At 34.7% G+C, this 27647-nt stretch overlaps 1 protein-coding gene across 5 annotated transcripts in view; it reads left to right on the forward strand.

The window, feature by feature from the left end:
• LOC134649578 (uncharacterized) overlaps window positions 1-27647 on the forward strand; it is a 48736-nt gene that overhangs the window by 11640 nt on the left and 9449 nt on the right. For 2 of the 5 annotated variants that reach the window (XM_063504385.1, XM_063504386.1), the window contains exons 3-6: window positions 17341-17441; window positions 18079-18249; window positions 26319-26389; window positions 27205-27570. In XM_063504385.1, coding sequence (XP_063360455.1) covers window positions 17341-17441; window positions 18079-18249; window positions 26319-26389; window positions 27205-27570 — 709 coding nt within the window. Of the gene's footprint in view, window positions 1-6213; window positions 6375-17340; window positions 17442-18078; window positions 18250-26318; window positions 26390-27204; window positions 27571-27647 lie in introns of those variants that run through there. The other 3 variants (XM_063504387.1, XM_063504389.1, XM_063504388.1) reach the window with 3 other exon arrangements.

Below are 27647 nucleotides of genomic sequence, written 5' to 3' on the forward strand. Positions count from 1 at the left end.
TGAGTCCGAATGTTTATTTCATGCGTTGGTAGCATACCTACTTATTTTGGCTGTGAAGTAATACATCTAGGTACTTCCCCCACGCGCCCACCGCCATCGGGACCATCCGTGTCGCCGACAAGTATATTAATATAATATACGTTCATAAATATTAATATAAGTGCCGTGGATATTATAATATATTTATTAGTTATTTTAATGTATGTTTAGCATGTAGGCACTAACTCCTAAATGTAAGTACTTGTAATATTAACAATTTTATGGACCTATGCAGTCTAAAATAAATATATTTAATTAATACATATCGCTGTTTTGTGCTCACAAGCATATATGTAACTGCGCTCTAAAGTTAGCAAGGTGCACTTAGAAATAAATCAAATCATTACTGGTCTTGCACATGATGCTCCGACATGTATAACTGTACGTACAAATATACAGCAGAATACAACTAGAAATTTAACATCAATCTAAAATTATGTAACTTAAAATTTCAAATTAATCCTCGTTTTCAATGTCATGTTTGACGGTTTTGTTAAAGTTAAATTGACTCATCCATAAATGTGTCCTCATTTTACAAGATAAACAAAACAAGGTCGAGTCTCAGCTGTTTGTGTATAGGTACTTAGTGCTTTAATAAATATAGAATATGCGAGTGTATATTATATTTCTGAATAAATTACTAGAATCCATTAAATGAATGTAACTTTGAAAAGAACAACAAATACCTATTTACCTAAAAACATAAACCATGTTTATAATTTCCCTTTTAATTTAGTTCGAGTAATGAAACTCAGCATGAATTTAGACTTGGGCCAATAAACGCATTACCTGAGTCATCCAGATGGATTCGTTCAAGTTCCGCAGATGGAATGGGTCATATCTATTTATAATAATTATATCAAAGGGCCGGAATTAAGTGGTGAAATCACTAGTATACTCATCAATATATCTATTTATTCTACTGACACAACGCGGAATATTTATGATCTAGTGAGATAAATTGAAGTACAATGAGCATCAATTAAATCGTAGCAGACAAGTCTTATACAAAGAGATATCACCATAACCATTATAATGTGGCGAAATTTTTTGAAAGAGGTATATTTCTACTTGCAAAAGTTTTTGAGGTTGGTACCTATAATTATATTTTTGACGCGTTGTTCCATAGGAGGCCGATTCAAGTTAAGTAAAACGTGTAGGTACGTGTATTTTGCAGGAACATATTGTTATATATTCATAGATTTATTTATTTACCATGTAAAGAACCATTTACCAGAATGGAATGCACATTTATTCTGGTTATGCCGAAGCAATACTCTCATTCTTCAGAGGGAAAAACAAACCAGTGCTCCTGACGCCTGTATGATAGCCGCCAAACAAACCTAAAAGGAACGATCGTCATTCTAAATTTGTGTACATACGCTCTTAAAACACTGGCTTGAGCAGGCATTGCATTTATTTTAGCGTCGCTTTGATGGGATGCCTGTAACGGAATGCCGGTGAGTGCAGTCTATATTTCAGCCGCGTAAATGTCAGTGGCCCGGTAGAGTTCCAATATTGAACGGTCAACGGCATTCAAAATCGGCCCAACCCGGTTTATCTTCGGCTAAGTGTTTCAATGGAGTACAAGTGTTGTTTAGTGGATGTTCTTTGGTTTGATATAATTATGGAAAGACATAATTAAATAAATTTTATTTTGATTATTGCGAGTCACAAAACTAGTACTTAGATCAAGTTTAAAATGTGTTTTTCATAATTAAGAGTAGGTATAGTTATATAACCAATTAAGCGATAACATAACATATTATGATTAAAAATAAGAAAAAAATGGTTAAATAAAATAATTTTAACCCCTATCAATTAAACTAAAACTACTACTAAAATTAATTTTATATAAACTTTTTTTTAAACTAGATGTTCGAAATTACCAGGTACATCAGCAGTGTAAATATTACATTGAGGTTTAGTTTATTTAAAATATAAAATTTTTTACTCAAACAGTACCCATTACATGTATTTTATCCACTACCCGTGCACCAAACCACAGAATAAGTAATAGTACCAAACTAATGAGCTTGATTAATATTGCACTCAGAAAAAAGCAAACGTACCAGAATACTTTTGAACTTATATTCTTAATTCTGTAATCTCGATTTCTCAGTAAATGCGAAATGTATTTACACACTGGTTGCCGTCTTTCGCTCAGGATTGTTTACAATTCTTTTTCATCAAAGTAGGCGTTTGTTTTATTTCAAAAGTACCTCAGACTGTTTTAATTTATTCACAAAGAGACTAGTACATTTTAATAAATGTGAATTTGGTTTGTGGTTTTTCCTTGTTTCATTTATTCTGTTGTATGATCAGGTGTTAAGATAGACGCGGACAAGAGAAACAGTTGTAATGTTGTGAGAAATTTACATTTTATTGTATTTGGTAAAAACTTGGAAAACTTAACACAATATTTTTTTCTGGTTAAGTAGTCTGGTTTACGACAGACATGTAACCGAAAATACTAATAGGATATTTACTTGTTTAACACTTTTAACCTTTTATAATTATGTATATAAATTAGTATATTTTTAACTGGCGATAAGTACCGTATCTAAAAGTGATGGCTTGACCATAAATATTGCAAGCGATTATGTTGAAATTTCGCAAACAGGAGCCGCCAGGACACTAGGCTATTCGTATTTTATGCCGACGGCAGCAGCACACGGCGACTAGGTTAACTAAATCAGTTTGCGGATCCTAAAGACTAACGAATTCAGAGCCTCGATGAATACTGAGATATGTATGTAGGTACTATATTTATAAAATTAATACGTTTATCAAATACATAGGAAATAGTCTGTTAAAATACCTACGCATCACTACATAGTATAAAACAAAGTCGCTTCCCGCTGTCTGTCTGTCCCTATGTATGCTTAGATCTTTAAAACTATGAAACGGATTTTGATGCGGTTTTTTTAATAGATAGAATGATTCAAGAGGACGGTTTATGTATAATTTGTTAACCCGTGCGAAGCCGGGGCGGGTCGCTAGTTTTAAAATAAATTTAAAATCTAATCTCGCATCTTTTCACAATACCTAATAATTAAATAAAGGCAATTTGATCGCCATTTCATCAATTTCATACGTGTTACATGTCGAATTTACCTCCACCAGTTTTTATTATAACTATAATCTTACCAAGATGATGATGATTGATGAGATAAGAAGAGAAATAATTAGTATAATAAAACATGCTGTATGGTAGATTATTTTGTTTTGTCTTTTTGCATTGTTAGAACACGTCAATTCTTCGAATTGGACTGGTGCCCATTAGGGGAAACACTAATGATAGAACATTCCAGACATTTAAAGTTATGTTTAAAAATACGATGAGTAACACATTTTGTAGATATCACCAGTACTAGTCTCTCTGTCCCTTAGTATTCTAATGCTAAATGGCATCCCCTATTGCACTCCCTTATGAGGTGAAGTTCGGAATAAAAAATAATATACGTACGTCCTTTTCTAAGTAATGAGATATCTTTGTGCGAAATTCCTTAGAAATCTGTTCAGCTGTTGCGTGAAGAAGGAACAAACATTTAATTTCACAATAATAATTTATAATATTCGTTTGTAGATATTAGGAATACCTACACTTACACTTGCTACCTAATCTTATATTCGTTAGTAAATGCAATACAAGATGTAAACGCTTGAACTAATTTGCCTACTGTTTGTTTTGAAGTATTCGCGATTGCTCTAATGTGGATGGTTAAATTGGAAAAGTTACCCGGAAAATTGGGAAAGTATACATATACGAGTATCATAGCTTACTAAAACATTTCAAAGATACCTATGTGTTTGAAGTTTTCATGAAAATATAAGTATGATAAATATGTATTTTCTGTCACGGAACAATGGTGTTCCGGACATTTAGGAAGCGTGCGCGGAGCCAAAGCCAACACGTAGAGTCCCTTTTGACTCTTTAATGAAATGTAAGGGGTACACCGATCGGATGCTGCCCTTGCCTGTCATGGGACGCACGCAGGGGCGCAACCACGTTTGAGTGTTGATGGAATCTAAAATGAACTAGAGGCTATTGGGTTAAAACGATGGACTTATTTCTGGGCATTATATTATACTTCAGGAAATTATATTATACATTAATTTAAGCTAATCTAAACGAATTTATATTTATTTAATATATTTAATTCAGATAACAATATGGATCATACATTACAATAAATTAAATTAAACTAAAACTATTTCTTAAATAACTTAAATATAGCTGGTCAACCAAATCTTGACAGTAAAAAAAGGCGCGAAATTCAAATTTTCTATGGGACGAATCCCTTCGCGCCTACATTTTTCAAATTTGCCGCCTTTTTCTACTGACAAGATCTGGTTGACCAAGTATAACTAAATTTGCCTAACAGGACCTCTATTATGGTCCATGTGCATAGCGTTCCATTTGAGCACTATAATTTTATTATAATCTTCAACTATTTATTATATACAAATAACGATACAGATAAAAGTCATCATCAAATATAAAATCGGACGCCTGCCTAAACGGTATGCAATTTAATAAATATTATAAATAAGTATAATGTATGTTCTTTCAATCTTAAAAAAAACTGTTATAATTGATTTATCATTGGAAGTATATATAGTACTTCCTTTAGATATATGAAACGAGTCATGAGTGTATTTACCTATTTATATTTATCAAATTGTAGGTATGTTAACTAAGCACGTTCAAAATTGTGTTCCAACACTTCCAACGCATTTTGCTTGTCCTAAATCTAATTGTACTTAAACAAAAAAGAAAAGTTTTTATGGACGTGGACAAACGAGCTTTGGTTGGAGTTTTTAAAGCGTGGATGTTTTTCTTTATATTTTTGGATTAATGTTTTTGGTTCAGATACTAACTGGATCATAATTTATTTAGGGTGGATCAATTATTTCTTGTTGTTATTCTGTCCGGTCAGTAGCATAGTTTGTTAGAAGACATTGTACACTACCTTCTTCTGACACGCTTGGTAGACGACCCTCAATGGAAAGGGTTTCTAAGTATCACAAAAAAGCGTGTTTGATGAATTTAAATGCCTAAAAAACAGTTACATGGTTACCATGGCAACGAGTGACAAGAAAAAGTTGATTCACTCATTAACCATTTACACACATTTGATGTCTTAATATTCAATGAGGTACTTATGAATTCTGATTTTAATAATCAGAATTATTAACTTACCTACTCAAGAAATAGGTATCCAGTGTTTGGTATGATTTCCATATATGCCCAAAATATCATCCTAGTCGATTTACTTCCATAATAGCATTGTTACTACGTCTCTTGAGACCGCTTATAATAGTGAGCTTATCAAACGGTGGGAATTAAATCCCCGATGCCTTGGTATTTTAGTTACACATAAATAAAGCCTTTCTTAATATTATTTATTGCAATATAATAACCTACGGCCAAATATTTCAAAATAATATAGCCCTTGCTACACGGTCGCCGACAAGCCTTCTAACCGTCTGACCTTGGTCTGTCCTTGGTCAGTTTTGGTCAAATTTTGTTGGAAACAACTGTCTACACGGTCCGTCCAGACCAAGGCCACGCGGTCTGAGGGGCTTGTCGGCGACCGTGTAGCAAGGGCTTAAGGATGAATAAAAAATATTCATACAAATCATTACTATGAACGCAGCACATACCGTTTAAAATACAACTTTAATCATAATTAATTCATAATCCAACTAAAATCATAATTAATTCATAATCTGAAACTATAAAATATGTACCTATATACATACATAATCTGTGCAAATATACATAAAAAATACTCTGCTAATTGGAAACACCATAATTTGCATATCTTTAGAGAAGCAGTGCATTTCTACTAATTACCAGTGACTGCGGGATGGCTAATCAGCGATCAGTTTTCTGCCGTGAAAAACAAAAAAGAAAAAATCAAGATAAGCAAACTAGGAAGAGGTGCGCGAGCGCCGGCAGTTGCGATTCGCGGCGCAGCGCGTGCGGCCCGGCGCTTACATCGGTTACATATAAAATAAAAACAAAAACCTAAGCATCAAATATTTTCCAGCCAGCTTGTATAAAGTTTCTTAGTTTTTTATTTGTTCGTTAAAATAGAAAACCCTAGATTCAAAATTAGATACTTTGTTGGCGCATAAAATTCGGTCGTAAAATTTATCCTTTGCGCGTTCACCCTGAATCATCTTCTGGCAAAAAATCGAGACAGTCATAGGGATAAATCAGTCTACGTTCATTGTTGTCTCTATAAATATTTCGGAGTTGAGCGCATTGAATTAATTGCTTATTAGTCCGCTGTCAACATGGCCACAATCATTGAAACGAATGGGTAAGTTAACAAATTTTAATTATTTTGGCTAATTGATATGACTACAAACAAGTTTTTGCGATTTTTAAGGTTTTATAAAAGCACTTAATTTAATTATCATATACCTAATGATAATTTCATAAGCACTGGTTTGAACTTTCACGATTTTAACACATTATTATTAACTGAAATACACGATCCCGTTTTAGTAAATAATTAATGCACCTAATATCATTTTACCTAACTAGTAAGGACATTTTTGGATTAGAGGGTTTGTTTTTATTGTAGAGTTATCATTTTGTCATGCATAACATAAGCAAACGCCCGATTCCCCGACATTATTTATGAAATTGTAGGTATTGCTTTGGTATCGTCAAACAGAAAAAATGCTTCTCTACGTCAAATATGGATGATGAATGAAACATAACTACTAGTAGGTAGGTAGTTCATAAAAAATAAAAGGTTATTTATGATTTGAAGTAGGTAAAGGTAAAAAACGCGCTTTAACGTTCAAACCGCTTCTTTTCTTAATACTTAAAAATGGTTTTGTGAACTGTTTTTTTATTTATTCCGATTAGTGTTAAATAGTTTTTGTATCCTATTTAATTAATCTGAAATCGATTTTTCTAAACACCTATTCCATTTCGTTACCCTGTAGTTACAAATAGCTTCTGTCAATTATACGCTACATCATGACCCAAACTCAATAAGATCAGGTATCTCTCGTAATAAAATACATCGCGTTTCTTTTTCAATTAATGTCGTATGATATCGTGACGGCAAATATAAGGCAAGTTTGTGTAAACAGATATTACTTGTATTCTGGCATTGACACCCGATCATTGCCTTAAAGGTGTACGTAAGGTGAGCGTAAACTCGATTTCTTTATATGGCAGCTGATTGCATAAGTGAGATAAGGCACACACGGTTGTGTAGGTACTGTAAGGATAGCCGAATGTCACTTACGCTTAGGCACCATATGTTAGGTATACCTATAAATGTAATAGGACTTCCTTATTCTGAGTCTAGCCTGCAAAAATAATAAATAATTAAAAAGATAGCTCCTTCTGATATCCGTAGTTGACCGCCAATACTTTTAATGTTTAGAAGTTATTTTAGTTTTGCAATGAATTATTATTGCAAGAGGCGGAGCAATCTTCATACCTTTAAAATAAGTTGCTAACAATATTTTATAGTCTACGAGTACAAAGGCATTGGTTGATGGAGTTGAGATGTAAGCATAAATCTGAAAAGTAGGTACCTGTTTTTCCTAACATTGATACTAATACTAAAATTATCAGTACCTACACTTACTAATCATCGATCACTAAATATTCATAGTGTCATTACTGCTCTTGGAAACCGCGGATCCATTTATTGAATCGATATTGACGTTCTCGGTTTGTTTTGGTTACTTACGTTATTTACTTATTGACGAGATCTCAACGCTGACTTATTTTTGAAAAGCATATATGCTTGATAACAACTTATTTGATCAAAGTTATAAGATTGTTTAGCTACTGCGTAATCTCTTGACTGATTTAAATTCGGACATAAGGCCCTATAGGCTTTAAATCTCAGAAAAGGTAATATTAGAGTATTCATTCTATTATCATCAGCAAAGGCTGAGTTTATGGTAACAAGAATGATAAAATGTCACATAAGTAAAAAGATAAAAGTACCTGCTCGTTTAGTCATGAATTTATTTAGGTATAACAAGTAAAAATGGGTCAAGAGAAAATTCTGCACATATTATTTAAGCTTATCTACGGTATGTGATATTTTATTTTATAAATCGCACAATACTTTTAAACTACAAAGTAGTAGTCTTCCATTTTCTAAATTTTTTAATATTAATTATGTTATAATTACCTACTAATCAATTAGTACCTAAACAGTAAAATGGTTAAGTGAAATCGATTCACATTGAATGCGTTTTAGCACGCTAAGGTTGTCTTTTTATAATAAATAAGTTCGCAATATAAATATGTCCTCAATGAAATGGAAATGAAGGTTGATAATAAATGGCGGGACGGTAGTTCTCATTAGTTGATTATAGTTGTGTGTATGCTTCAACGCTTACATTTCAATTAGGTGAAGAAGCAAAAACTGTTTCCTGCAGACGTAACCGGCAAATTCACACGCGTGGTTTATCACTGCGGAACTTACTTCCCAATGATTGGAGTGTGGGAAACCGTAGAATGTCGGTGCTTTCTGTATTTAGTATACTTAATTCGGTATAATGTAAAGGGTTTAGGTACTGCATTTAAATTTACAATTAAAAATCTGCGCTCTTGTCGGTACCTAAAGGTTTAATTTAAAGACATTTTTGTTTGTTTATTTTTGAGCGTCCATAACATCCGGATATGACACGACGTCCATATTAGTTTTGTACTTCCATCGATGCGCTTCTTGGCTTCCCTTTTTTGTTTTTCTTTCTAATGCCGTACATCCTCTTGATAAAATTCACTGTAGCGTAAAAGGTATCCCAACCAAAAAACTTTAGCATTTTGTGCAAAATTATATATTTATTTTTACGTAACTACAGCAATTAATGTAATGATTAGACGCATTGCAACGCGGAATTGAAGATAGGAATGTTTAGTATAAATAAATAATTGGAAAAATCTTCTGGCTTCATTAAAATTTAATTAATTAGTGCACTCTCTTAATAAAATAACTGGAAACAACTGCAACATGAAAGCGTTGCGAAGTTTTAATAGACTGTTATCTTCTAAACAAACTTTTTCAAATTAAGAAATTTCAGAGTTCATAAATGTTTTGTTTTGAGCTCATTGAACAGAAAAGTGTTTAACAGCTAAAAGTTGTGTCGTTTTATTGGATTAACCAGTTAAAAAACTTGGATACTGTCTAAAACGAGTTAATTCACTATATTCTGTAAGTGCTTTGCGATTAAATACGTACCTACACTTTTAATGACATTGACGATACAGTCGATAGTCGTATTAATTTCAAGGCATAAACAGTGTCATTACTTGAAAACCACAAGAGGTGCTAACTCAATCTTCATGCAAAAACGAACGATGAAAAATCGACTTCTATTCAGAATAGGGAAACCCAATCACCTCAACTTTGTTTCACGTAAGGTTTTTGCGTTGCATTCCCACCGCGAAGTAGCTGCATTGACAACCTGTGTAAGTGTCTTCTAGTCATTATAGTGCTTTGTAAAAACATCTCACACTTTGTGAAAGTGATCGCAAGAATAGAAAACTATTTTATTGCAAAATTGTTGGAAAAAATATTATTTAAGCAATTAGCTTATAGGAAAAATCATATAGAATAAATAAAAAACAATTTTTGTTATTCGCGGTTTTGTTTAACTTTATTATTGTATTTTATTATCATGATTTATTTCGACGTAAACAATATATGGAGGAGACAGTAAGAGTTACATAATAAAAATATATAATTATATTGTTTAACTTTATGTACCAATGTATTGATGGCCTTGCAAGGTATTTCGTGGTTGGAAATTGTTGATTATGAAAAGTAACGAAAGTAAATGAATCTATTTTTTTATATCAGGTAATCCATTATTTACGTGCCTTAGTTAGTTAGTTGTTTCAGTTATTTAGGAAGTACCTATGAGGTTTTTCATTAAAATAAATTAATTGCAAACATGTCAGCATATTGTCGAAATTACCGTGCGCAATCGGGCAATCGCGTATGTAATATTAGCTCAATGACAGTTGCAAATTAAAAACACCGGTATGATTCATCTCTACTAAATTACATACGAGGCTCCTCGACGCGTAAGCATAGGTAGGAAGATAGATACAATTTTATTCTAGTATTACAGATTGATTCACTAGTGTTGGCGCCGATTGTCTATAGAAATATTGACTGTTTAGTATCTCGTGCCAGCTCTTATGAATCATCATCATCACTTTGCCAATCCATTCCACGGAATTTCAGGACAAAACGTTTTAGACGACGTCTTATTTGGCAGGTACATTAAAATAGTTTTTTTTTCGGCACACAAAACTAAAACTATTATAATATGTAAAGTAATAATTAATTAACTTAACTTGAATACCAAATTATCGTAATTAAAAACCGCGTTTCTTTGAGCAAACACTTGGTTATTTGTAACGTTGATTTTAAAAGCACTGGCCACAATTAAGTATGTTATCGACAGAGCCCGGAATTCTCGTAGCATTTTTGAGCTGTCATAGGGACTTCTCGTTTATCGACTTCCGATTATACATAAGTATATCGATAAATACAGAATACAATATGCAAAATATGATTACGAGTAGAAGTAAACAACATGCAGTCTTATCACGAATGAGCGATCTCTTCGAGATAACCTTTGGATACCTAGTTTTAGGAAATTATAAATAGAAATTAAAATAATAATATTTTATTGTTTCTTATAATTTATAAGAAATTGACAAATGGCCATTACTTCTACTCGTAGTCATATTTTACAAATTGTATTCTGTATTTATCGATATACTGTACCTTAACCCTCTACTATTTAAACTACTTTAATAAAAATGAACCAGAATTATTTAAAAAAAATTAAGAAACATAAATTAATTTGGCCATGTGATCGTCTAGTGTATTAAATACGTTGTGAACCTTAGTACCCATCGTCTTTTATGTGCAGACTGATTAGATTTGGATTTTGAAATACTAACCCTACATAAATAAATCGTCCTATTTCTGCAAATACCTATTAAGTGACTTTATGACGAAAGTGACTTTTTTAGACCTTTAAAATTAATTTTTCAAGCTCTACAAACTGGCTTTTGATACTACCTTTCGTTCGCAAAATAACTCATAGCATAAGGCAACATATTGATGATTTGGTAACATCATGTACTGGAAGAAAATGAAATGTGTATGATAATACAATGATTCATATGTTCTTCTCCAAGTAAAAACTGTTACCAGGTTTTAACGTGTTTTTGCACACTCATTTTATGGAATTATATCCGTTGTATATTCTAAAAGTAGCTTCTATGTACACATATTTGGTATTTGCATATAAGATTATCCATCAAATTATTAATTTATGCCAAGCTAAATATGCTAAACATCTTTATATTGTTTTGTCTGAAGATCTACCTATTCATTAAACTGCAATATCGTTCTGCCAAAAAACTGTAAGATAGACTTAGTAGGTTTTGCATGTAACTTTATTCCAAAGTTAACATGTAGTTGTACAGGCACAACCAACTAAGTGCGCTTACTAGCTTCGCACCGTAGCTAACTTTACCAAGGACCCAAAGTATAAGTGGTTTTACCTGTAAACCATATTGGTATTCCTTATTGAAGGCTCCATAATTTTACAGAATATGTCTGATTACAGTGTTTTCACTAAAGAAAGTAGGTAGTTTTTGTTCGCACGTAGTAATAATTTGTTGGTATTTTAAACTATTAAACAATAGTTATTAGAGATTTATAACAAAGCATTATTAAATTTATTATATCTACTAAACTAACTATTAAACTGAAATTTTATCAATGTATCATTTATTTATCAAATAATTATGCTACCTACAAATAAAAGTTAACAATCGTCTTCATCACTGCCAGATTCTGACTCTGCAACTTCCGGAACTCAGTCAATAACATCATTGCTTGTCACAGTTAAGCGAGCGAAACCAACCATGAATGATAGCCATGAATGATAAATCTTCAGGAACGATGCCTTTATCGCAAAGACTGAGTAAATCCTTTTTATTTGCTGCAGAGACCGCCAAGGGTTTATCGTTCATTTTTTCTAAACCCTGACTAAGAAATGCTTCAGGAGTTGGAGGTGGTTCCACAGAGATAGGATTCAACTTGTTGCCGTTGGTTCCTTGTCCTGTACCGAGAGCCAGATTGGGGAGTCGCCGTCTTGCGAGATGTCACAATGATGTTATTGACTGAGTTCCGGATGTTGCAGAGTCAGAATCTGGCAGTGATGAAGACGATTATTAACTTTTTTGTAGCATAATTATTTGATAAATAACCATGTAAACCATGATACATTGATAAAACGTCAGTTTATTAATTTCAAATACCAACAAAATGATTACTACGTGCTAACAACTAATTTCTTTAGTGAAAACACTATAATCAGTAATATTCAGTAAAATTTTGGCGCCTTCAATAAGAAAGTCCAATATTTTTTACAGGTAAAACCGCTTATACTTTGGTCGATTTTCAGTTAGATCGAAAAAACACGAAAACCTATAGGTATTTACTATTATTTTGTGGTTAGTAGATACATTTTATGTAAAGTAAAGCTGAATCAAATAGATATACAGGCATAAATGCTTTTCTGAGGGATATATACCAAAGTGTATTTCTACAGGCAAAACCTAGTAAGTGCGCGACTATTTCATTTTAATCCTGTTTTTATCGTCAATTAGACACAACCAGGATCTTTTGCATGATTATGTAGTAAACTAGATAAAATTATTCTTAGGAATTTATAAATACAGTGTACATTTGTTCATATTTTTACATAGAAAAGAACATCCAAACATTCAAATGCCATTATCTCAAAACACGATTTTTGCACTTAATAGGTATTTGCAGTAATAGGACGAAATACCCTATGTAATTATAAATATAGCTAGTGTAAAACACCTCCTTATAAAAGGCAATACTATCATAAGATTAATAAATAATAAATTATATTTTTTTAGAATTTATCTCCTACCGGGCCCTACCGTGACCAGATACCGTGAACAGTAGTAAGCCCTTGCTGTTTGTAATATAAATTGTATATTTTCCTTCCATATATCCCTTCGCTAACCTAGCTAGCTAAAGGAAAATAACTTTATGTAAACATTGCATATTTTAATAATTACGTACAAACATACTTTAGCTACTGTCACGCCCGGATGAAGACAGGTCCCTAGACTAAATAATACCCATTTTATTTTGTTTTATTTTTAATAGGTATTCCTAAACACTATGTAAAATATACTTAATAGCGTTTCGTTATCTAAATTCAGACGAGAAGAAACGCCAAGAAACTCATCTGAATATATTTATAATGTATGAATTACTGAAACAATCATATATCAAATATGACTTAATTACCCTTATTTACCCCAGTAATAGAAAAGCTCAATTGTCACTAGTGAACTGCTCCGCCTGCCACTAGCTCCCTATAACAAAATTATTTAGTATGTCCTCAAATAACTTTGTTCCCCTATCTTTCCCAATATAAAAATGTGTTACCTTTAAATCATATTTAATGTACGAGTCCCAGCAACCCATCCATATGCTACTGAAACTAGATTTTAATATATTTTGTACTTTAATACAATTAACACTCTACTGATTTTAATACCATATACAATTGAATTACATGTGAAAAGAAAATAAATAAGCCTAACACCCAAATAATGACTCTACCCTAACTCTACCCCAATTTCACCTATTCTAATGTGTAAATCTAGAGGCGAACCTCTATCTTTACAGGGAGGAGTGTGTGTGAGAGGAACCCTAATTTTAAGCTGTAAACGTTCGGCCGACAAAACCGAGGTATTGCAAACCCTAGTGTCTGTGTAATTGCCTCCCTCCGCTGTGTAGGTCGTAGCCAAGGGTACAGACGAATAAGGCGCCCTATCCAAATATATGATGTGAATATATAAATATATATAACAAGACCACGCTTCTTCAATTACTAACAGATTTCAGTGAGTAAGGATTACTCCTAATGATCCACATGCGAGATCCTCACATCCCTCTGTCAGACCTTGAAGAGAACGTAAGAAGTATGTTCGTCACCTGTGTTGATAAAAAGGTTGACGCCAGGCCCTTCTCCCGACCTGGTACTAACACTCTACTGGATTCCCGGAAAAGCCCGTTTAACATCCGCTAGGTTAGGCGTTTCCGGTTGATTGACCATGCAATCAGACACTAATCTGGCTCTAAAACACAAAAATCACCAAAACACACGTAAGTATTTACACTAAACTAACAATTGAACAGTCTGGCAAAAAGCAGCATAGTAACTACGTAATGTCAAACATTCAACTGTCAAAATAACACCTTTGTTTTAACGTCTACGGGTGAGCCAGAGGTCGTGACAATCCGACGGATAAAAATAGAATCCCCCCGTCCCAGCTTCAACTTGGGGTTTATATAACCTAACAGGCCATTAAGCAGACGTGTTTGACGCGTTAGACGCACTTGAAGTGGTTCCAGAATAAGATTTTTGTAATTTATTACCTTTGAACTCGGGCACCATTCTTGAGTATTTTTAGCAAAGATGCAATGCAACTCGGAATAGATACGCAACGTCTAAGGAAATACGTGCTTCGGTAATCTAGAAAAGTTATTCTCGAATAGACGGCTTCACACCTCCCTAATTTATACTCGGCTGGTAAGTGTTGAAGATACCGTTTAATATTTTACAATCCCAACACATATTAATGAAAGGACATAGATCAAAATCATATGGTGATTCAGAATAATAATAATAAAGACAAATATAAATAATTTAACCATATATAAACATTCTTTTGATATTTCTATACATTTTCGTTTTTAGTTTCAATGCTACATCAACAAATGACAACCAATTTACGGTGACTACAAACTCACCATGTCAACAACCCTCTATTGCAATCTATCCTCTTTGGTTTAGCCAATCACTTTTTCTAATTTATGGCCCTTTACGAAACATGATTTAGTTAAAGTTTTTGTTTGTTGTTTGGATTTCTCGTGTGAATATTTTGCTTTTAGTTAAAAATATTTTACTGAATGCATACATTATATTTACTTGTATGTATTTATTTTAATTAAAATTTGTACATAATAATTGAAGTTTTAGGTTTATGAAAATATTAAAGACCGATCAGCTGTGTCAATCATTTTATATGTTAACTAGTTCAGCTAGTGCGTCTAGTTACAATACATATGTATAATCGAAAGTCGATAAACGAGAAGTCCCGACAGCTCAATAATGCTACGAGAATTCCGGGCTCTGGTTATCGACTTATCGCTGTTGGTTTTATTCCAAAAGTGCCCATAATTGGCTCATTAATGGGTAAGCAGGATTAACCAGAGGATTTTAATCTTGTACCGCTTTGATATACACATATTGTTACGAGCAGGCCCAACAAAATGTATGCCGTCACGTGACGAATATGAAATACCTGTTCCAAACATAAAGCCAATTGAGATTGAAATAGTTAAACATGATATATGTTATTGAAATAGACTTTCGTTTGATGTTGGTGACAAACTATTAACTCAATTCCTTGTTAATTAATGCTTACTATTACTATATAAAGTGGAAATTGAATGGTATCGAATATATTTGCTCGAAGACCCCAAACTGTGTTTTGTGTAGGTATACTCGTAATGCTATAAGTATAAATAGAATATCGCCATTGTTCAATTTGATATATTTAAAACTATATAGTAGTTTGCATCGCTTGATAATTGCTGCAAAAAGAAACATAGTTGCAAACGAAAAAAAAAAACAATGAAACAAACAATCTTCTAATATAATTTTGGTCATTGGCAGGCGTGTCTCACTCCGCGATTTCGTCGCTTTGCTACAGGTAGCTAAAAGTACATCCGTTCGGCCCCAATTTTGGGGAAAGCCATAAGCCGCGCGTGGCGCTGTCGCCACTTAGCGGCCATATCTGTGCTGATCGTAACAGACGCGTTTTGTTAGAGAGTGAGTCTTCTGTACTTAGTACTATTATTTATTCTGTGTCATTGGTCAATCGCTAAATGGTCTGGATAAGTGACTTGGATTTGTATTTTATTATGTTACCCATCTATGGCTCTCCTTTCTCCTGTCTGTATTAAGGAACCTGAGAAAAATGCTTTTTACAAATGAATATCCGACCAATAAATCAATATTTAGTGAATTGTTGCGTCATAACAATATTGCATTTACTCCTAGATTTTCCTTGTCGATAACAAGACACGTAAAGTGTGTATTGTGTAACATGTGAAAGGAATCATGTTTCATTTGACATCGGGAATTAAGCCTCCAACTCCGACAATACAGAAATCTGGGCCATTGAGAAATATTGAAAACGATTTTCCGAGATATGAAACAAAGTTTCATTGGTTTTTTCATTTCGTAAGCCACAATATTTACAGCTCGGGTTAAGTACTTCTAATTTTTCATAGATTCATGAAATCTTTATGCAAACGTGCAAAAAAGCAATTTCCATAGAATTATATACCAAATTGGTTCCGGTTATAACGCTAACTTATACTTTAGAAAAATGTTAGATGATGTAAAGATCTTTAGGGAAGATCTGTAGAGCTGTGTTTTTTTTTGGTGATATGATGGAGTTATGGAAGGTTCATTTAACTTCATTTATTCCTTTCTAAATTACTTTTTAAGTATTTGAACTTTAAAAACCGGCCAAGTGCGAGTCGGACTCGCGCACGGAGGGTTCCGCACCATCAACAAAAAATAGAGCCAAACAAGCAAAAAAAACGGTCACCCATCCAAGTACTGACCCCGCCCGACGTTGCTTAACTTCGATCAAAAATCACGTTTGTTGTATGGGAGCCCCACTTAAATCTTTATTTTATTCTGTTTTTAGTATTTGTTGTTATAGCGGCAACAGAAATACATCATCTGTGAAAATTTCAACTGTCTAGCTATCACGGTTCGTGAGATACAGCCTGGTGACAGACGGACGGACGGGGACGGACGGACGGACGGACGGACGGACAGACGGACGGACGGACGGACGGACAGCGGAGTCTTAGTAATAGGGTCCCGTTTTTACCCTTTGGGTACGGAACCCTAAAAATCGTCAGGTGACAAGCAAAAGTCACTCACTAATTATGTACCTACTAAAAAGTATTTTTTAAACAAGAATCAACCTTCTTTTATTACTAATATGGTTCACTATGGCTATGAACTTGTGGTGATAATACGTTTTGCTTGTCACCTGACGAAATTCTTAAGTAAAAGTTCCTAATTTCCATTATTTTTGGGTTTATTGTGAGGTTTAAATTTGTACATTTGTTGTAGGATTGACTTCAGCAACCCCAGCACCGACAAGCCGGGCAACCTCGCGCACTCCGCCGTGCTGCGGATGCTGGAGGAAGAGGAGCGGGGCCGCAGGAACCCCGGTGAGCATTACCATTTGTTTATTAGCTGCTTGTAGTGGATAACCACCGAGTGTACTGTGGAACGACGCCTTACTTGTGAGATATGAGAATTTTCGGTTGTTTCATGATAACTTTTTCTGGTGTTCACAAAGACTCGTAAAATTTGAGAGGAATTGTCCTGAACAGATTCCCAAGATCCTTACAAATTTTCATAGATATAGTCGATAAATTGATTTTTTATGCGCAACAAGTATGGCGTAGGTAGGATGGATTGAAGTTTAGATCATAGCTTGTCTCTAATCAGCACGTCTTGCCACGACTTCATAATTATGTAAGTGAAGTCGCGCTTGATGTATAAGTTGCGCGACTTGTGTCAAGACATGCCGTTAGCAGGCTACGTACCTCACCTATAGCGCATTATTTAATCGCGCTCCTGGGGACCTGGCCAATGTAACATTCTTACTTTAACGAACGGCGATCGAAAAGAAAAAACATACCGTGAAGACAAATGCAGCGAAAAGTCAGGTGATCCTTTTCATAGGTTTATGTGTATAGGTAGTGGTAAAAAAGAATTACAAAGAAATGAAATGTTTACCTATTTTACTAATAGATTTTTACCCAGCTTATAACGCTTTACTAACCACTCCTGCTTTGCCAGAGATATTTGCAACCCGTGAACAAGCTATAAAGATAGTAAAAATACGCGCAACACGCCGCTTCGATTCCTGCTGGCCGCCCGAACGCATGGTATCTGCCCACTGTTGGGATGGACTGCTTAACGCTAACGGACATATACACACACACTTTATGAAGCCAGAGGAAGGCAAAGGTATATCGCTCATTGCACACTGAAAAACATCGTTATATCAGATCGTACGTCAGCATGGAAACATTTCCTAAACATTATTTAAAAAAAAATATACTTCTAAATACTAACGAAAGCTGACGTTCATCAGTATCATCAGTGATGACATTACCCATTTATTATTTAAATATGTAGGAATTCATGTTACTTAACATAATTGATTATTTTGCTCATCCGAACGTATGCTCAGCAAACATTTATTTGTTCCAAAAATTACATAGCATTACAGTTAGTACTAATGCACTGTGAAATTCATTAAAAGTATACAAAACAAAATAATGACAAAGAACCACTAAGTACTTCAAAATACAAAAAAAAATTAAAAGCCTTTGTTTTGTCATTTTGTATAAAATACTGTGTTTTTTCTTTCAAAAATAAATAATTATATCGAATCTAATCAGGTACCTAACGTAACGTAGCCTTCACAAAGTCGTAAAATATATATTCCAAATCCGGTCTTGAATCACTTGAATTATAATAACCCTATTGAAAACGATGAAGTGGTTATGTACTAAAATACTCAATGAATAGCGTGGTCAATTGAGATTTTAATCGTAGATAACCTTTAGTCAAATCGAGGGCCACGCGTCGCGATCATTACGGCTGATAGCACGCAAGATGAAAGCAATCATCGTGTCTGATGTTAATGAATCACTGAACTCTATTGATGAATGAATACTATTTTTGCTAGGGTTTAACGGCCTATTTATTCGGTGTCCGAGACCTTCTTTTGTCCAAACGTCAAGTTGTGATGTGGCCACGAACTGGTGACGATGGTGTAGTTTGGTGGGAAGAAGTTGGCAAACAACGTATTTTTACAAATAATGTGTTTGTACCTGGTGCTGTTTCTGGTAGTTCGCGAACGACAACGAGGCAATAACGACTACCGACATGCCTGAGGCAGTAATTATCGGTAAAGATAATTTTTTACTTCGTCTGCATCGCGCTGTGCATGTTTTGCTTAAATATGTGAAAATTAAAAACGTGTTGTAACTTTTGTAGACAACGAAGTGATTAAATTAATGTTAAATAGCTGCGATTTACTAACTTAGATACCATGTCAATCTATTTTAATGCCAAAAACATGTGCTAGTTGTCAAAATTTGTTAAAACCGTCAAGGTTCATTTACGTGTTATTTGTTTTTGTGCTGTCTTTATTTTGAGAGAAATCTTTGTATAAAGTGCGCGCTTGTGTTATGCGATAAACGCAGCGTTGAACGCATGCAATCAACGGAATGTAGGAAATAGTTATTTTCGATACAAGTGCGAAAAAGAGGAAATTCGAAACGAGTGACGAAGGGAGTGTTTTAAATCGACACGAGTTGCGAATTACTTATTTGCACGTGTATCGAACAACGTTTTACATATGGCACTTTAAAGTTTCGACATCGCACGAAAAGTGCTATTTTACGCACTAGTGCGGAAAAGTAGCCCCAAATGTACTGTAAAATGACTTTTTACATTAGATAATCTAATACTCAATATCTTTATTGCAAATAAGGTCCATGCAGTAGTGGACAGACAGTATCAGACCAATTTAAACAGAAAAAAGTAATTTTAAAACATGTCAAAGATTTATAAGCATAATAAATAAATACAAATAATGACACTACTTATATTGTTTTACGCGGTAAACGCAGCGGTAAGTGCATTGTTATTTTTCATACATTCCGTTAACGCATGCGTTCAACGCTGCATTATCGCATAAAACAAACGCGCGTTTAAGTATTGATTGAAGATTAGCAGAATCTATTAAACCGCAGTGATAATAATATACAACACTGGCAACATTCATTTATAAAATAGTTATTTTCGATACAAGTGCGAAAATGAGGAAATTCGAAACGAGTGGCAATAAATTAAAACACGACCGAAGGGATTGTTTTATATCGACACGAGTTGCGAATTACCTATTCGCACGTGTATCGAACAACGTTTTACAGTACATATGGCACTTTAAAGTTTCGACATACGCACGAAAAGTGCTATTTTACGCACTGCGGAAAAGTAGCCCCATATGTACTGTAAACATCTTTATAGACACGTTGTTATCATTCTAGAGCCAAGATTTAAGACCTAGCAACCAGGTGAACATTGAACGAATCGTAAAAACTGTTCTTTTAAAAATAATAAAGTGTTCTTCATTGACGTAACCACCTATTTCCGATGTGTTATTCTTGTGCCGCGTCACACTCCATGAATCAATGTCTTATTTTAAGAAGCCGTTGAAAAAAACGTTCTCTGACAAATTGATATTTACCTACCGGTAAACTAAAAGTACTAAAACATTGGTTATTGATGACAGTCTGTGTTGATAGTATAAAAGGCCGACTGAAGAAAACAGTTAAAACAAATTATAATATAACAAATCAATTTCGTTGTAGTGTTGTAGGTTGCTCATGCATTTATTTTGAAAAATGGTAAAAAGATGCAGACATGAGTTCCACTTAAAAAGTTAATGTATCGAACCTACAAAAAAATTAAAGCAACGTAAAGCCCTTATTATTAACCAGTTGAAATTACGAGCTGCTTGAAATAGCTAAAGCTTTTTGTCAAGTGTACAAGTAGCGGTTTTCATATAGAGTTTTTCGTCGCTTGTGACATTTTATTTTTGAATTGTTAATCGTATCGCTTGACGGCAAAATAATTAGCTAAAACAAGATAACAACAAATTATACCGGTCGGCGGCAACATGGCTATGTTATGTAGCCCGTTACAATTATGTGCATCACACGCCTGAACGGCTAAAGTAATTGCAATCATGATTACAATAAGATGCTCCATAATCGAACTGAATAAATTAACCTTTATTAATATTCCAGTTGATTCTGCACCGTATGTTTCATCCTTTTAAGGTTCAATTTTGGCAAAGTTTACAACCTTATCTTAAATGCATACCTGCATCTTAGCGATTAATTGGACTAATACAGTTAGACAGTAGGTCAGTATGTAGGAATCAATGTTGTCTTATAACGAATACACTGGATTTATTAGAGTCCAAGTTATCTTACGCGCGCACCGAAAACGAAACGTCAAAAATTCAAGGGAATTAAGATATTCTAATTAAACAGTTTTACTGTAGTTAATTAGACAGATATATGCTACTTTCATGAAGATCGGTGTCTTGTCGGGTTAATACACTTGCACGGATATATCGTATGACAACATATATTAGTCAGGTTTCAGGCAAACATCCAACTCGCTCGGCGAAAAACGAAAGCATTGTTCTGCGCACATACACACCTGTTGGCTTGGTCTTTAGACAAATAATTTTATTAATTATGTCTATAAAGGTTGAAACAATACCTATATTGTAATTGTATGTATAATATTATTGTTATATAAAAACATGTCGTTGCAGAGGAGGTGCAAACGGCCTATTAACGAATATTATTTTTTAAATTCAAAATTAAATAATAGAAACAATGTTAAAAGTTGGAAATAAATTATTATATAAGAATTGACAAAATTTAGCGATTCAGGTCAGTAATTCTGTACTTCGTACTTTCGTAGTAAATGCACCTTTAAAATTCACTATTATTGTTATAGTACGGTTTATTCCAACACTGTCGCGGTTATAATGAATAAGTTGGTACATGTACCGGACAAATCTATTTAAGTTTGTCATCATCTTCCTTGCTCTTTCTAACATCTAGACTCCAGTTCCAAACATACGACGAGCGCTCTTTAATATAAATAGGTACTAGAAATTGATCTACTGATTGAGACTTTTGTCACCGACATTGATAAATGTACAATAAACTTACTAAAAAAAATACTAAAAATCTAACAAGGTACAATAATCGACCTAGTCCCACTTCAGCGGTCCTAAACATGTAAATATCTGCGTGACTAACGTTTTGCAACATGCAAGTCATCGTGGGAGGTGTGTCCAATTTTCGGCGAGTCCGTCATCGCACGAGCCGTGGCTGCGGCCTAAAAATGCGCCCTCTCGAAATATACGAGTAATATGCGATAGATATTTTGTTCACACCTGGCTCCTGAGCCAAGTAGTCAGTCTCCTAGCTGGACGGCTGCCGTGTGCCTGTATAAAACAGTGAGTTGGTTTCCTGTTTTTAATAGTATCGTATAACCTAATAATACATTATGGTCAATACAGGGGCCTATTTCTCGAACGATATTAGACTAATATTATTAGTGTGTTGTCATGGAAACCCATACGATTTGACAGTTTGTGGACTAATAATATTCGTCTAATACCGTTCGAGAAATGGGCCCCAGGTAGTATGTGAAGTGAAGTGTATCAATAATTTATCTGATCTTTTTTTAAATCGTGATTAATACCAACTCTCAGATGTGGTATTAACATAATAAATATGTAAGTAAGACCTGAATTAATGAGTAGTAAGGTAATAATCTTAATTCTAGTGTTTGTTGTTTGCTTCAATCGAGTGACATTAATTATTGTGTATTGCCGACTGCGCTTTGTAGATTGCATTATTATTTCATTGTTGAATTCAAAACCGCACGAGTAGCAAGCGGCCGACGAGTAATCAGTTCTATTAGTGTAGAATTCAACTATAATTTGTTCGCATTTTATATAACTACCTACGCCTGTGAAATAAGTCTAAAAGGAATAGATAATAGGATCAAACATAAATAATTATGAAGAAAACAGTACCTGCTAAACATTAAGTTTGAGGTCGACAAGTCTACCTACTTCAATAATCGGATCACTATTCCACGAACGCAAATTTACAAAGCCTGGGCTGAAATTCAAAACAAAGTACGACTAAGTACTAAGTTACCTGCAAAGCTTGAGAAACCGTTGAACTTCACTAGGAACAACAATTAAGAGAAAGCTGCTAGGATAAGATAATCTGATATTGTACGAGATTTATCAAAATTAAAACTTAATTTCCTAAGACTAATTTACCTACTAGGTACCTACGTAGCACACGTGTAAACTTACTAGTTCATTAATCTTACTGCCGTATTCGAACTTCAAGATATTCACAAGATACAACACGTACTAGATCCATTCTAGATAAGTTATAGTTTAGATATCAACTAGTTCTCTTTTGCAGCGCAATTCGGGCAACCAATGTCACTTTTACGCTAGATAGAGTTAGATATCTATTAGATGTGAATTGGATCTCTAAGTCATATCCTGTAGAAATCGTTCAAGAATATCTCCAGAATCGCGCAAATGTCAAATTTGACAGGTTAGATCTTAAAAATATCGTTATCGTATCTTGGTGATGTCTAAAAGATATCTAATAGATGTCTATTTCAAAATCCGAATCGGGCCCTTACCCACACGCTTGTACAATGTACAATAAACAATAAAATTTATTGTTTATTGTACAAGCGTGTGGGTATTTTATTCTAACTGTAATTTAATTACAGTTAGAATAAAATTACACGGTTCGCGTGCCAACCTATCCCTAAGAATTCCATATTGAAACCAGAGCGCCTACCGCGAACACCGAAGTTCGCAAGTTGCGAGCATATTTCTCTTTTACTCCAATTAAGTTAACTAGATTAATAGAGTGACCGGGAAAGATGCCCGCAATTTGCAAACTTCGGCGTTCCCGGTTATAGCCGAGGCAATATTTTCTATACAAGTAACTTAGTACTTGAACTTTCAACCCAAGATGAAACAAGATTAAGTGGCTCCTGTGATGTTGCTTATGTCCATGGGCGACGTTGACCGCTTCCCATCAGGCGGCTCGTCTGCTCGTTTGATGTTTATCACATTAAAAAAAAACAAGTATAGAGTTTGTGCGGAAAGAGAAGAGTCGTGAAATGTATATATATAATATTTCGTACCGTAAACTTGCTTAATATTATTTTGTAAATATTTAAATTTTCTGACGTCTTCATTAATAACTACGTCTGTCTGTCTATGTCATGTGCCTGTCATGTCACATTTTCTATGTAGATTTGACCCGGGTCTAATAAAAGGGTAGGTACGAGTATTTACACGGGTTTCACTGAATGTTCATTAGTTATTTGAATTTTTTATTTAGGATATCGTAATACACCTAAATGTCTAATTGATACAAACGTACATTAAGAGTAACATTCCATTTCTGACCGCAGCTGCACTACTGGTACTGAACGCGTCGCTGTTACTGTCAATTTCCATAGTAAAATGAACAGTAGTGCAGCTGCGGTTGGAAATGGACTGTCACCTTTAGGTAGTGTGTACATATTTTGGCACTTTGTCCGTGTATTATTTAATACCTTGACCGTACACTATGTCAGCCGCGTATCGATAAAAACGAATCGATTGGCCAAAATCGGTTCAATTGTTTTGACGCTACGGCGGAAAACATAACACAAACATATCCACATACATTCAAATACATGATTGCTAAAATCATAACAAATCCTTCCTTATTTAGATTTTCTGGGGCAGTACGATATCGGCTTTGGTTGACTTGGAAACGTTAATCCGTTCAATGCTACACATTGACGTTTCGCCTGTAGGAAAAAAATTCTCTGCATACCGGGAAACTCATGTTTAAAGTTACGATACATACCTAATCGAAACAGTTTTGTTAATTCTCCGCGGTCTTATTGGTAATCATAAGAACTAGCTCCAAATAAATCGTTTATATTGTAGTCGCTATTTGATTGGCATTTCTACAAAGCTTAAACTTGTCTGAACCATCCAACTCACATTAATTTCCATCATTAAAACGTAGTTAATAATTATGGATAACATCTGGTTTAATTATTTAGGGATTTCAATTTGGATTAAACGATTTTCATTAAGAGATTCAAGCGTTACAACGTTACTGATTACCTACTTATATATATTTATATTAAGGTTGTAGTCAATTTGTGGGATTGTGATGGTCACATAAATAAAACGAGGTTTTTTTTTATGAGGAGGAGGGAATATAACTTATAGGTAATTCTGATGTATACAATCGATGGAAATGCTGTTGCGAACGCAACCTTTATATTTGTATAAAATCTCAATACCTATATTCCTAATGCAGTAGCTAAACGCGGCCGTCGCGCTCGGCTAGTATTCGGAAGCTTTTTCTTAAGCACCAATAGGGGCGCTCCACATACCCTGCATCGCGGCCCCGGCACCTAAATCTAAACCATTTTGTACTATTCAAATTATGCAAATCACTCTCATCAGCCTCCATACAATAACCACCACTTCTACATGTAACCGTTTTGGCAAGAACCCTTGTAAACCAGTATTTTGGAAAATTATATCAGTTCATTAACAATTGAAGCTTTTATTTGAGTCGTCGAGCTCCTGACCTGCACGGCAGCTACAATGCATCAGATACCCTGTTTTTCTTGTTTACCTACCTTCTTACTATTTGATTGGTTAAATAACGTAACAACGTCATTGATATCCTTCTAGTACCTACCCAATCAATGACATGTTATTAGCATGTATTACATAGGAGACGTAGCTTCTTAGAATTTCGTTATTTTTCCACGAGTTCTGGCCCCAGGCCAAGCGGTTCGTGGCCGAACTAATTTAACGCGAAATGTCTCATAATAAGTTCAAAGTGTTGAATACCGTAATGTACCCAGATACCATCGCACTGAGATTGTTTCCAAAGATATATTTCAAGAACTATTTTTATGAACAGAGATTAGAGTAGAGGAAATAAATTAGAAAATCGCGTGAATTTAAAACGCGATATTGTTGGAAAAGAAAATGGACGATTATTCTCCCGTTGACTGATTTAGTGTGAAAAACAGTAAATCTGTTAAAATAAGTTTGAAAAACGCTAGGCCGGAATCGTGACGTAGGTACGTATAAGTACCAGATTAGGTTTCTACGCATCATTATGTTCGCAACACACTATTTCAAGAACGCAAAATTAGAACATTCGAATCATTCATCTTGCCCTTTTGTAGCTTTGTGTGACTGTGCAACTAATTTGACACAATTATTTATATTTATTGATATTTTATAGCACTAGTGAAATCCCATCTTTTCAGTAATTCCATGAGAGATCACCATTCAAAGAATTATATTTTAAAGAACGTGTAAGGTGTCAAAACTAAATGTATTACTTTTGTTTCAGGTCAGAAGAAAGTAGTGTGGCCGCCAGTGCCTGAAACTAACGGCTACCACCAGCCACAACACCAGCAACAGGTGACTATCACCCCATTATATTCGAGTTCGAACCTAATATAATAATCCCGTATCGATTTGAACCCTTAAGGTGCGTTTAGGTGTGTCCAACGTGTCTCAAGCAAACCATTGGTGGATCGTTCACGCACTGCAAATGCATGCTAACAAATAGTGAGCCATTCGCATTAAGTGCATTCACGGCGCGTTCGCCAGGTTTGGACGCACTTTACATATCCCAGCGAATTTTGAATGTAAACGGGATTATTGTGTTTTTTCCGCCCTCGATAATTTTAACAAATACGCTTACGGACAACGGAATGCCACAATGTATATATTTTTGCATTATGAACGCGGTCAGGGTTAGGTATATTTTATAATTCTCTGCCTTCTAGCAAGCGCTGTATTCATCTCACGTTATAATGATATGATTATAACATACCTACTATAATATTACACACTAACAAATCATTTGCAAAATAAGCTTGAAAAATGTCCTCTTAAAGTGTTATTAAGAATGTGTGAGACAATTCATAAAATATTGCAGCGCTGTTAGAGAGTAGCGTGAATGCATAAAATTAAGTGCACTTAGGAATTGAGTGTGGTGGCGGAAACGATGACAGCATGCATAACAAAATTATTTATTTACGTATGATATTGTACATACATAAACATAATATACGTCACTTTATCAACTCCCATTATTTTTTATCCGGTTCCTAATTTCTACGGAACTGTAAAGTAAGTTATCATATTAATTATATCGAGCAACTAGTTCATAAAGTGACGCTACTCACGAGGGTACTAGTAACACAAGTTGACTTTTTAAATCCCAACAGCAAAGTCCCGCGTACCACGCACAGCACTCCCCCTCCACGCCGCAGTCGCACCCGCAGCAGTACCAAACCCCACCCAAGCCCCAATACCATAATAGCCCTCAGTACAACGAGCAGTACCAACAGCAGCCCCAGTATCAGCAGCAGCCCCAATACCAGCAGCAGCGCAGCCCCCAGCAGAATCAGCCACCGTATTGCGACGGCAGACGCCAAGAGCCTACAGGGTTGAGTAAGCTGATCCCCTTCGGGCCTGGTGTGAGCGCGTCTCCGGCCCCGGCGTACCGGCAAGGCCCAGCGTCCCCAGCCGCAGCTCCTTACAAACAGCCCAACTCCCGTTGGGCCCCTGTGCCAGCCCCCCTCTCTCCCCAGGTAACAGCAACTTCATTTTTGTCACCACTAATACCTGATAACCTGAAAACACTCGCAAGGTCAGCGGACGCAGCATG

The sequence above is a fragment of the Cydia amplana genome, chromosome 7 (genome assembly GCF_948474715.1).
Source record: "Cydia amplana chromosome 7, ilCydAmpl1.1, whole genome shotgun sequence".
Taxonomy (NCBI): Eukaryota; Metazoa; Arthropoda; class Insecta; order Lepidoptera; family Tortricidae; genus Cydia; species Cydia amplana.